Consider the following 13,718-nt stretch of genomic DNA (forward strand, 5'->3'; position numbering starts at 1 on the left):
TACACGATGATACTGATTGGCGTTTTCATCGTAGTTTCTCTATGAAGGTCAGTGACTTTTAAAGTGGTCAGTAAGTAGACATCTGACAGGAGACTAAAAACAGAGAGAAATAATAGAATCCAGATATCATCCAGTGGTTACAGCACAATCTTCAGCTTAAATTACCCTGCATGAATGTTTAGAGCATTAAGAGGCCAATTAGTACAAATATAATGAATACATAATTCATTCACATTAGGTGTTTCCCTCTGCAAATTGTATTGCTAATCATTTAGGTACAGTATATGTGCACAGGAACACAATCAGCTGAATTAAATAAGAAGGTAATAAGGAAACTTTAAAACACATCTTTATTACCAGAATATATAGTAGAAGAGTGGTAGATAAGATTTATTTTAGCTGGATCATTACATCAACAACATGCTCAAAAATAGATATTGATTGTGCACAGGTGTTGTCCGGCCATGTGCTGCTGAATCAGCAGAGTATTTGGAGGAAATTGAGAGTATTTTAGACGAGTGTTCGTCAGATACGGCGAAAGAGCAGAGTCACCGCAGCTGCTGAAGTAAGATGCTAACCTATATTTTCCTTTGTAGTAGCAAATGTGTCACAGAATGTCTGTTGTTACTTTAGTGTGTAAGTGTTTAAGGCTGTAGCTAGCTAGTTACCGACTCGTTTCGGCAGGTTTATGTTTCCATCGTGGCTCCATCACTCAGCTCTCTCGGCGGCGAGCAGCTGTCAGTCAAGTGACTCTACTGGGCAGACTCTGGTTGCAAATGACATCACAAACGCAAGATGGCAGCTTCCCTAACCGCGATATTTTGCATTTCGTCAGGAAGTGGTGACACGTTGTCCATTTTTATATACAGTCTATGGTTATGATTCATATGGGTTCAGACTTTTAAATATACTGAACTTTCAAGTTTTCCAGGTTTTTCGATGATGAGGTGTTGCACATCTTTCAGCATTAACAGGATGTACAGTAGAAGTAAAAGATGCTTTATTAATCAGCATATTAGCAAACTTAATAGCAACCAAAACATAATTCACTGGTTAATTAAGCATTGCTGTAATACAAAGTGTTACCTATACAGAATAGGTATTACATTTCTATCGTATGATACGTCTCAATTTCCTCCAAAAGAACTTATTCATTCATTCATTTTCATGCATTATTAGCATTTCTCTCCCTAATCTACTCCAAATCCCAGGTCTTTCCCCCCCAAACAGCTTCTCTTTAGTATGAAATAAAAGGTGAGATGCCATCCAGATTTGGGATGTTCCAGTTTTTTTTTTTTTCCTCCCTGCTCTTGTCTGTCCTCTCCGTTACCCTCCTGCTGTAATCCCTCTCTGACACTCTCTCTGTGTCTCATAGCCATGCAGGCGATCTGAAGATATGGGCTGGAGTTAATCTCTGCAGCATTGTGCTTCACTGCAGTTTAGCCATGGTAGACTGGCTCACGTACCTCCCCAGAGAAAGAGAAAGAGAGGGAGAGCGCTGCTTCCATACGCCTCCTGTCAATGCCCTCCCCTCCCTTCTCTCTCTCTCTCTCTCTCTCTCTCTCTCTCTCTCTCCCACCACATATGGCGTTCGTTTGTCTGCGGGTGTTTTCCTGCACCGCAGTTAGCATTTTGAGGATGTTCAGTAAAACGTGCGCTTGCTCAGGTGAAGCCGTGCTGCAGGTGTAGTGAAGACCTCAAGGTGGAGCTTTGTGTAACTGATGCCAATCTGTTTAAGGTCAAACTTGCTTTGTTGTTTGTGGTTACGTTAGTGATCAAAACACCATCGACAGCACGACTAAGCAGTGATAATTAACTAATTAAAGAATCCAATATTTGCTACCACCTCTTAATTCCTTCTTCTCTTCTCTTTCTCCCTCACAACAAAGCACCACCACAGCATCCAATCACACATTCACTGTCCAGGCAAACAGTGTGGATTCACACTAAAACCTGGATGATTCAGCTGTTGTGTGTTTCAAGGAGGAAGATGAATCCTGCTCCTTGTTCATGATTAGACTGAGCGACGTGAACAAAAGGAGCAGGATGATGGTGGTGAATCAAAACTTTTCTGGAAATCAGCTGATTGGGTTGTAACTATGAGTAGGAGATGCAAAGGGAGCGTTAAAACCCTGGCTTTTGACTTGCAGGGAGCATTTTTACATATGTTCACCTCAAGTTTTGCACCTTTGACCATGTTAAACAGTATATAATAATACATAACAGTATATAAATGACAGAAAATGACAAAAAGCACAATATGTCCCCTTTAACCTAGATGGAGCTCTACATGGTGCAAATTTTCAGGCTGTGTGCACAGATCAGGTGACTCTTGCTTGATCTGAAGATGTTATGTTAGCTGTAATAACTTGTTCTAACAGTATACTGAAGACATGTACATCAGATGAACTTAGATGAGATAGAAGTGCTGAGTATTTTGAGTGAACACCTGCTGATTTGTTTGGTGTTTATGTAATTAATACCAGAGGAATGTGTTTTGCTCCCAGGGGTCTACACTCCCCTCCCTTCCCCTGCCGCCACCGTCTCATTCCCTGCTGTAACCCACCCGTCAATCACACTCGCTCCTCTGGGAATCCCCTCATCTGTTGAAATCCTCAAGCTCTCACATAATGTCCTGAATGTTCCCACCGAGGAAATTAGCGCTTCATTCGACTGACTGCTGTCTGTCTGTCTGCCCGCGCTCTCCTCTCATCCATGCCAAGACACTGCGCCGCTGCGAGGAGAGAAAACAGAGCAGAAAGGTGTCAAGAGAGAATTACACTTACATGTAAGAGCTAATTACTATATATATAAATATATATATATAAAGCAGCATGCGTGGAGACTGCTGTAGACAATTTAAGAGTTGGCTGAAATAATCCCTCTGGATGCAAAGAAAAGCTGCACAGTGTACCATAAAAAAGAGCATAGACACTGTCCACTGGGAGCTGTTGCTTAAGAAAAAGATTAGCAGTTTAAGTCTGGTGTGCCCAGTGCAACTTTACTGACATTGGCTATGTCATAGTTTATAACCACATTGTTTCTGCTGGACAGATTTTGGTGTGTTTTAAGGCTTATGTCTTTTGAATTGTGAATAACACATTTTCTTACCTCTAGTGGGATTTAGCCACAATTTCATTTTCCCTGATTTTGAAGTAGCCATTTCTGCAGCCACAGCAGTATAATGGCAGTGAGAGGAATTTCATTTTTGGTGCTCACAGCATTTAAACAAGTCTAAGGGTGTTTTCATACCTGTGCTTGTTAATCCACAGGTATGATCTTTTCCCTCTCGGTGCAGTTTGTTTGGGCAAGTCTGAGCACAAACGGCTCCCATAGCCAGGTTTGCTTTGCATGGTGGGATGAATCATGATCCTACCAGGTCCGTACTGGACTAGTGCAGCAAAGTGTGTTGCATTGTTGATATCTGGCAGATCGAGTCTTCTTCAGGACCTTCTTCGTGTGTTAATATTTGTGCTCTAGTCCCAGAAACATGACCAATGAGCAGAGAAACCTTCTCACGTGGCTTGTAGTGAAGCACTTTGGTTTGCTTGGATTTTTCCCTGTATGAGAAGAAACCGAACCAAGTTTACCAACTCATCCACTGATTCGGACCAGAGCAAACAAACTATAGGTTTGCAAATGCCCTAAGACTCTACAGCCTTGCTAGCAGCTTTGCTAACATGCTAACATGCTCTTGATGATAATGCAAATAAGTTGTTGAGACATTTGAAGGTGCAGTCTGTAGGATTTAGTGGCTGTTTTAGAAACAGTGTCCTGATAATCCAAACTTCATTGTCAAAAGTTTTCTTTCTTTGCTTTCTTTCATCTGAATAGTTGGCAGCAGAGATGTACAGTATATCTAAATACCCAACCAAATAAAACAAAAGTGTTCTGTATGATTAGATACCGATAGGGCTATGTATGTTTTTCATAACTTTTCAGTTGCTTCATACACATCTGACTCAACAGATACACTTCTATTTTATCAATCAACAAAGCTGCTTTACGCATGTAACCTGACACAAAGTGTCTTTTTACGGTCAAAGTCCTCTCGTCCGCTGTTTAACAGCATGCAGTAATTATTTTGGGGCTCTAAGGGCTTCCTTAATGTGCGTGACCACAAAGCTGTACTGTGGCAAAATGCAACCCGTGTAGACACTGATGGAGGACCGAAGCTGCTGCTGACGTGCTGCTTTCATTACACAGCCTGAGTGAACACGATGTCACGGATGTCCATCAGTTAGAGCTGAAAGAGACAAACGTTTTGTTTTTTCAGATGAATCATATCCTCATACTGTACGGCACTGTTAAAAGACTTGTGTGCAAAGTCCAAAGCCTTGTAGAGAAGAAGAAAATCTTTACTTTTATACTTTTTATGTTTTATTAGAATCATACGACGTACATCTTACAACATTTAACTTAGATTTAGTCATTGTCTGATATTACTCAAGCTATTAAATGACTAATCAGTTTGAGGTTGATAGCAGGTTTAAAACCTGTGTGTCAAAGTATTCTTTTAAATTTTAGTGGTGGACATTAGATATTCAGTTGATAGTGTGGTTCCCTGTATGAGGCCAAATACTTAAACACATCTATTGTCCCTGTGTTCCACTGCTTTTAACTGACCCCCTCTAATTTACATAAAAGTGCTGCAATCTCGAGGTAAGTGGAGGTTTTAAGGTCTGACCTGAGTTTGAACCCTGCAGGAAATCACGAACCCAATCTTAGAGAGAATCATAGTGCGTCTCGGATGCCCTATCACCACAACCACCCTCCCCTTTATTACACATACAAACCCAGTGTGAAGGGGAGCCATAAAACAAATGAGCTGGTGTTACTAGATATAGCATCTTCGCGGGTTTATGCATTCAGATGCATTGTTTATGAGTAGCTACACTGATCAAAAGATGTCACCAGTTTGTGCAGAATGCTACGTTTTTGATATTCAGTTTGATATTGGTGAGCCAGTCGTAGTGTAGCTTGCTCTCTATATCCTGCTGCCTATAGGAGAGCCTTCTCCGCAGCAGCAGTGCATAGATAGATCCAGTGGCTGTCACCTGTAATGAATCACTAGCTCTCAGCATCATGTCTGCGCAGCTTGATAAGACCCTCTACTTTCAGCGTATCTGTCCCGTCACCTCAAACACAGCGAGGGAGAGGGAAAAAAAAGAAAGAGAAAGAAAAAAAAGAGAAAGCTTCCTTTCCTCTGTCGGCGTTCTTTTTGCCGCTGACTCGTCAAACATTCGCAACTCCCCCTCTAAGCACATTAGCATTTTCATTAGCACATAGAGTGTAAAGTGGATTATTTACTGGCCTGACAACCCCCTACCCCACCCATCTCCACCACCACCACCATCTTTTCTTTATGCTGCATGTTGGTGGGGACAGGAAGAGAAATGACCCCGACTTCCTGCGGACAAACCGCAGTATGAGACAAATGCCTGGACTGTAAAAGCAGGGCTCCGAGGTCAAATACTGCTCTGTTTCCCCAAAGTCACTTCCAGAAATATCTGTCACCAGACAGACTCATTTCAGTAAGACAGAAATAAACTGAAGTCAGATCATTCGTATTCTGCAAGAGATATTTGGTTCATAGACATAAAAGATAAATTAAATACAAACACATCTTTTATGTAAAATTGAAGCACATTATAGCTTGAACACAGTGAGTAATCTAACAGCAGCTGTTAATCCTTCTATATATAAAGTTTTATCATGTAACGTGGCACCAAAATGTTTGTTATCAGCCTGCCGTGTGAACTGCGGAGCTCATTTAAACCCAGACATATTTACTATCATAATTAGAGTCGGGAAATTGAAATCTATACTCAATCGAGTTGATCTACAGTGTTGTGGCCTCGCCGTCTTGAGTGTTGTAGTGCTTCAAGCCAAGCTTAACTTACTTTAAGACTAATTTTGGCTTTCGATTGTCAGGTTAGACTTGGCTAATTAAGCCTGTCTGTTGCATAAATATTAAGACTGACTTAACTTGAGGTAGGAAAGTTAACCACCTCGAGGCGAGAGCTTTGCTATGGCAACAACAATCTGTGAGAACATCAGTCAGAGGACACAAAGACTCATGTATATTGATTGTTTTTGCAGTAAAAAAAAGAGGAGGGGGGGTGAGGGGGGTTCCCCCTCCATTCACTTTTTTTTTGTTTCCAGATTTCTTCTTTGGATTCTTGTACCATATTCTTAAAACGTTTCTGAACATCTTTCTAATGACCATTGGATTTATGCTGTTTACCTTTTCAGTTATTTTCTCCCATACCCGGTGTCCATTAAGTTTATTAAAACTACAAAATAACACTTTTTTTCAGCATTGTATTCCTCCAGCAGACACAGCTTTTCAGCAGGTGTATCGATCTTCCGCTGCAAAGTGTTGTTGTTGCATCCGCCATTTTTGCACAACAGGCTATTTAAGTCAGTCTTACAATTAGTCACTCATAGAAAAGCTTTATGCAACAGGTACATTTAAGTGTCTATAGCAAGTCTAATTTAATGTTATATTTAAGTCAAAGACTCAAAATGGTCTATTTTTATGCAGCTGGCCGCAGCTCTGCTATTTATATAGACCCACATTTTATGTGACCTCTCAGTGTTCTGTTGATAGCTGGGAAATAACACAACCAGTTTCAGTCTGAGTTCTGTTACTCCACTGATGCACTTAATGCTTTAGATGATGTTTAGCAGCTGTGTGCACAAATCTATACGTGTATGTGTCCAAGACCAATGCAATACTACACCACTGACACCTGCAATGCCACAGCTATCACCAGTCTAACAGTGTAACAGATAATATGGTGTAATGTATTTCATTAATATAGTTGATGCCTCTCTACAGTAACATTGACTCAGCATGTAGCAATGTCTTTGCTACTATATGCTGCACCAGCTTAATTGTGTAGAAATGTAGACGTTTGGAGGATACCACCACTTTTAAATTCACTTTGAAATCTCCAACACAACTTTTAAATCTAATAGGACAATACAGTTTTTAAGATTTAAAGAGTAACTGCACCCGGGCAAATACTCTTGCTTGTGCTGCCAGCTAATGGTGAACTACAGCGTTGCCAATTTAGCAACGTTTAAGACCCCTTTAGTCATTTATTTTTCATCTAACTTTTTGCACTGACCTTAGCTCGTCCTCTTTGAAGGCAGTTGATAATATTCCCTAGTTAGTGTGCTCTCATCCTCGCTTATTATCTGGATTGACTGTGTTGAGTGAGTGGGCGAGAGCAGCAGCAAGTTGAGATGACCAATCATCAGCCAGACAGAAACAAAAATGAGCTGTGAATATGTTTAGCAGCGTTAACGATCAGTTTCTAATCTCCGATAGTCAATTTAACTTGACAGTAGAACATTGTTTTTCACACAATAAGGAATTTCTTACTAGAGTTTATTAGTGTCTATTCAAAATGTTCCAGTCTATATGACAGCTTTCATAAAAAGTTTTTGAAACTATGTAGATTCACAGTAGATTGCTACATATTGATGAGATGATAGCAGCTATAATAATAATAGCTAATCATGAAGCTAATTAAAGCCAATCAAGTTTAGTTTGACTTCATTTTCGTACAGTAAAACATCACACAGATGCAAATTAGCTTCTGACGTCATCTACCAACATCCAGCGACATTTCCAGCAGGCGTTAGCTACTTTCCATCGAAAATAGTTGGCGATATTGTGCAGCAGTGGGTGTCGACTCAAGTACAAAAGACCAGGTACAGCAATGCTTTTACTTCATCCAAGATATGTGGACTTACAAATGTTAAGAATGTAAATATAAAAGTTAAGAATTGCTCCTTACGTGTCTAAATAAACCAGTATTTTATCCGTCTATTGTATATCTGTTTTTTGAACTAAGGGTTGTTTTAAACAGGCATTTGTGCAGACATGTTTCAGTGGTTCATCCTTGTCAAAATGGGAAAACTTCAACACATAAACTCTTGAATCTAAGCAGAGCCCAAAATAAGTTTATCACAGATACAGTACATCAGTATCAGCATATTGTTTAGGTGATCTAATAAATAACAATAAATTGCAGTATAGAAACACAATAGATTTGTTTGTGGTAATTTCGAAACTTTGTCCATGAGAGAGCATTTATTCTTCAACTGTAAAATCACATTTCTTTTAATATAACAACCAAACTTAAGGGATATTTGTAAAAAAAAAAAAGGTTATGAATGCGTGTATATTACAAAATCATTTTCAGCCAATATGCCGTCTGATTGTTTCAAACTCTCATAAATTGATATCAGTATTGGCTCAAAAACCTGGCCTTTAAATGTACGTGTAAATGTAAGTGAGTCAGGTTTGGTGCAGTCCAGCTGTCTGGATCTCTTGATTTTTGCTGGAATTTGAACGCTGTGTTTATGGGGGTATACACCTGTGAATAACTGTTGGTGCACATTAAACTGTCTCTCTTTTAAAAGAATAATACATGTTTTTTATTTACTCAGCAGTTTCATGTATAAACATTTGAGTCCAGATGGTCGTGATCATTTACATCTTTTACTGCCTCCCTTTATCACCATGCCTGCCTCTCTTTTCTCCAGGTAGCATCGTGTATCTGGGGATGATGTTCGGAGCGTTTTTTTGGGGCGGCCTGTCAGACAAGGTGGGCCGTAAACAGTGCCTGCTGATATCCATGTCTGTCAACGGCTTCTTCGCCTTCCTCTCCTCATTTGTCCAAGGCTACAGCATGTTCCTCCTCTGCCGCATGGTGTCTGGCTTTGGGTGAGTTTACTTAAATCTTCCCCTTCTTGTCCTCTTCTGTTGAATATTCTCCTACTTTATATCCTGTCCTCTTCCATGTTGTTGAGAGACTGAAGCCCCTCTGAGGACTTTTCCCTCTCCGGCCTGATCTGTCCTCCCACCGGTTCCTCTGCCATCTCCCCTCCTCCAAAGTCAAAGACATGACAAGAGGTTATTCTAACTGCCTGGCACCAGCCCATCCTCATCCCCTGAGTTGGGGGTGGGGATGGGGGGGACAAAGGAAAACAGAAACGTTTGCAGAAATGAGCTGAGCACAGTAAATGAACATCTGTGCATTTTAGTGCTGGTGTGGTCTGCTTGACTGCCCACATCCTTGGGAAATGACATGCCCTCCCATCTCAGTGATCTGACATCCCTGCTCATACAAAGGGCACACTGAGTTCAAATGTCAAGCTTCTGAGGCAAATATATAGTAAATTATATGGAACACGCATAATTTACGTCCTACCTCAAAGGCTTTTTATGGTTTTATGTTATGCTGTTTTCCATTTATTTTTTTTAAATTGTCCTTGAATAGCACTTTGTAATCTCTGGTTTTGATAAGTGCTAAATAAATTAACTTTATTATTATTATTATTATATGTTGATTATGGTGAGTACTGGTCCTCTAGTTCAAAGCTGCATTGTGGCGTTCCTCAGGGTTCTGTGCTTGGCCCTCTTCTCTTTTAAAGGACATCTTTTAAGAGTGCACAACATCAGTTTCCACCTTTATGCTGACGATACCCAAATTTATTTTAGCTGCGATGCCAACAATTGTAATGAGACTGTCTCCCTTTTAAACTTCCTTGAGGACAGCCAAAAATGTATGGCTGTTAATTTTTACAATTAAACCCTCAATAAACTGAGATCCTTTTAAATGGTGCTGATGTTGCTAACCCTAAAAATTCCAGACAAACTTCCTTCTTACTCCCACCATATCACTCAGCAGTGTAGAAATCTCAGTGCAACCTCAGTGTCATTAGTCTCTGGAAACTGTTATTCATACCTTCATCTCAGCGTGCTTTGATTATTGTAACTCGCTTTTCTCTGTTTGTAGCAAAAACAACTTTTTATACTTCAAAATACAGCCGCCGATAGGATTTTAACACAGGAGCACACCACAGCCATTTTAGCATCTTTGTTGGTTGTCAGTTAGTTTTAAGACTGATTTTAAAATTTACTTTTAAAGCCCAGATGGGGCCGGCCCCCAGCTACATCTCAAACTTTTTAACTTTTAACATATGTGCTGGCCCGTTCCCTGAGGTCCACAAATGCAGCTCTTCTGGCTGTTCCACACTGAAAAACGAAGGGAGACAGAGCCTTTGCAGTCTGAGCCCCTGGACTTTGGAACAGCTTTCCTGAAGAGATCCAGTTGGCTAATTCTGTCTCATCTTTTAAAACACTTCTTAAAACACATTTAACAGACTGGCCTCCCTCTGTTCTTTTACCACATCCTGTTAAACTTTTGTTTTTGTTCTATTGTAATATTTAATTGTGTCTTTATTTTGTTCTGAAGTTGTTTTTTTATTCTCTTATTCTTTTATTCTTTTACCAGTCTGATGTGGAAATGATTTCTTGCCTGACAAGAAATTAGGAGCTCTATGAATAAAGTTTATTATTATGATTAATTATGGGTTTATTCCTGACATTTTTAATTGGACCAGTGGTGATGATTAAAGATGACGCAGGTCTATGATGAGCCTCAGATTACAGTAATATGACCAAAAGGTCAAGACAGATGGGGTCATTAATGTGAATGGTCCAAAAAAAACGTTGCTTCAACTGGCGAGAGATGTCAAAACCAAGAGGAAAAGCAAGAAAATGTTATTTTCAGGCTGCTGTACTGGAGAATCATAAAACGTATGTGTATGTGTGCACATACAGTATCTCCTGAGTCACAACCATTATAGTAGTGGTCCAGCTATTAAACTCAGTGTAATCACCCTGTTCTGGCTGTAATGTTACTTGATTTGCATTCAGCTCACTTGTTTTTAATTACCGTCGAGTAAGCAACCAGTAAGCTTCTCATTGTATCTGAGTTAAAAAAATGAAAAAAAAAACTGCCTCTACTGTAAGACATTTGTTTTAAAATTATAATAAGTAGGTTTAGCTTTTATTTCATCACTTAATTGTCATACAATTATGCAGATGCAAATTTATGTTGGGAGTAAAAGAGATTTATGATTGCACATACTCCGTCTAGAAAATGTAGCATTGTGGAAAACTTCCTGAACAAACAAATCTATAAAGTCTGTAGCTGTGGTGGTGTATATAACAGTGTAACAGATATCTAAGGGAATGTTGGGGTTTCCATTTTTTTTACAAACTTAGTCTGGGAGAGATATGATCCTGCCACTTTGACTAGATTCTGCTTGTTTCATTAAGATTGTTCTCACCTCATTAACTTTGCCACCATGAGCAACAAATAGGAAACAAGAAAAAGGAGATTCAGAGTGATAGTTATATCACACAGATTAAGTGTCTAAATTAAAAGTACATGTTATACTTTTTTATTTTTTGGTATGTGCTAAAAAGATGTTAATCAAAAAACTGGACAAGTCATTGTAAATATATGCTAAAAAATATGAATTCTGAGCATATATTTATATATTTTACCTGAACTATTCTTCTTTCCTAAAGTCAAACAATTCTGAAATATGGTGCAAGCAGATATTCTAACAAGGAAAATCCCATATTCAAATCCATGGTTGAGCATTGATTAGTTTAGGCCTACTATATTCAAGTATATTGATGAATATTTTTTATTTCTATTAAAAATAGAAAGAATGTGATCTCACTCTCTCCTTGTGCCTCATGCATTGAATTAGTTTTTGGTGTTGTGTAATTTGAATTAGCTCTTAGTGTGAAGATGCAATTAGAAATTTAAATATCACAGTTGGCCGCTCAAGTGAGTCCGCTGAGATGTAACATTATGTTGACTTATGGATATTTTGGGTGTAAGTTACCAACTTAAACCTGCAATGCGGGACTTTTACATATAAATGAACGTCTGTTACATCCAAGCCCTTGCCAAACGAGGTTAGCTTAGCATAAATACTGAAAATAGGGGAAAAGGGCTAGCTCGGCTACATCCAAAGAAAGTACAAAAAAAAACCAAACTGAAGTCTAAAAATAACAAGTTATGGTTTTATAGGGGGTTCAGTCACCTCCTGGATTCACCATGAGATTGATGTAATGTGCTGGTAGTTGTATTTTGTTCCCTCTGGACAGAGCCAGGCTAGCTGTTTCCAGTCTTTATGCTAAGCTAAGCTAACTGGCCACCAGCTTCATATTTAATGGACAGATATGAGTGTGGGTATCAATCCTCTCATCTAATTCTCCACAAAAAAGCAAATAAACATAAAAATAAACAAATAAACATATTTCTCAACATGCTGAACTATTTCTTTAAGGAAAAACATTTCGTGTTTTTGTCATTAGCATATTCAAATACTGTCAAACGAGTCCTACACAATGTCACATTATGTCCTACATGATCTGTGATACAAGAAAAAAAGCAGCTGAAACCACACAGCAAGCAGAAACTAATTTTATTTTATGTTAAACACACTGTTTTTCAGACAGAAAAATATGCCTAGAGGCAATCCCTCACAAAAATAATGTTGACTCAAGAAATAAAGAAGCTGTGTTTTTCACTAAAGCCGAATACTCAATCAAAAACCCAACTCAACGTTTCATTTCATTATGATATATTGTTTTGTATGGTAATGCATGCTGAAAATGGGCTCCAGAGCCCCATTAGCTAAATAGAAATAAATGTAAAATGACATAAGAACATAAATCCTTTAACACAGAGCAGATGTAAGTTAGAGAGTCTCGGTCTGCTCACACTTCTTTTATTAGCCTCTGTGGTCCAACACAATGCTGATCTTTTTTGCTGATATGAGAGGAATGGTCATGATGACTAAACTCAAGCTATGTGACTCATTCCATATTTCCAAAGTGAATTCAATAACATCAGCACTTTATGACAGTCTGTGCTGTGTTTCACTTACTTGTCTAATAGTTTGCCATTTGGTTTTTCTCCTATAATTTATTTAGAGTTGTGAAACAAACCAGCGAGAGTGTCACTGCAAACACAGATGGGATCCCGCTGACTCCGCTTGACACCTCACTCGTGGTCCAGTTCCGTGCAGCTACACATCAGATAAACAGAATGACATGACATTATGTAATTGTATTAGTATGGGTCAATTGTAGACATTTCGCTATAATGAAAACATTTATTCAAAAGCCTAAAGGATACCTTTGATTCTGTGCAATAATGTAACAAGGACCTTTAAGGGAAGGGAGCAGTGAAGATACATCAAAGATTAAATTACGCACTTGCAATATCCTGTATGCTACAGTATGGTGCTTTTTCATTTTCTGAGGTCAGTAGACGACAACATGTTTACCTCAAACAAATTTTAAGTTGCATGGCGGCGGAGGGTGTTGCTGCTCCCTGAAGATATCTGTTTAAAAATAGGACGAAACAATGTTGTTTCATGTAGGAATCTTTCTTGTGACATGATTGAATATCTTCAGATTATGTGATTTTACACAAATTCATTTTCCAAGACAAAACATTCAGTAAGCAAAAGAAATTAAATTAATTTCCAAGCATTAGGGAACAGGACACACTGGTCACATCATATTTTTTTTCTTCTTGATTGTCAAAATTAGCTGAAATCTAACATCCCCAATGGCTAACTGGATAATTATAAGATGTCTGTTGGAAGTATGTACAGTATTTTGTTACATGGGATGATGAGTTGTTTGAAGTTGATTCACATTCACAATTCATATGCTAATTTAATATAATTTAAAGGGGACACAACATGCTTTTTATGATTTTCTGTCGTTTATATCCTGTAATGATGTTGGATGTTCCACAACTTGGTGAATATACGTAAAAATGCTCGCTTCAAGTCAAAAGCCAGGGCTTCAGCCTGCT

At 38.8% G+C, this 13,718-nt stretch overlaps 1 protein-coding gene across 1 annotated transcript in view; it reads left to right on the forward strand.

Annotated features, from left to right (window-relative positions):
• LOC121885966 (synaptic vesicle glycoprotein 2C-like) overlaps window positions 1-13,718 on the forward strand; it is a 59,798-nt gene that overhangs the window by 23,308 nt on the left and 22,772 nt on the right. Inside the window, exon 3 of the mRNA XM_042395825.1 lies at window positions 8,563-8,743. Coding sequence (XP_042251759.1) covers window positions 8,563-8,743 — 181 coding nt within the window. The remainder of the gene's footprint in view (window positions 1-8,562; window positions 8,744-13,718) is intronic.

Source organism: Thunnus maccoyii, chromosome 19 (genome assembly GCF_910596095.1).
Source record: "Thunnus maccoyii chromosome 19, fThuMac1.1, whole genome shotgun sequence".
Taxonomy (NCBI): domain Eukaryota; kingdom Metazoa; phylum Chordata; class Actinopteri; order Scombriformes; family Scombridae; genus Thunnus; species Thunnus maccoyii.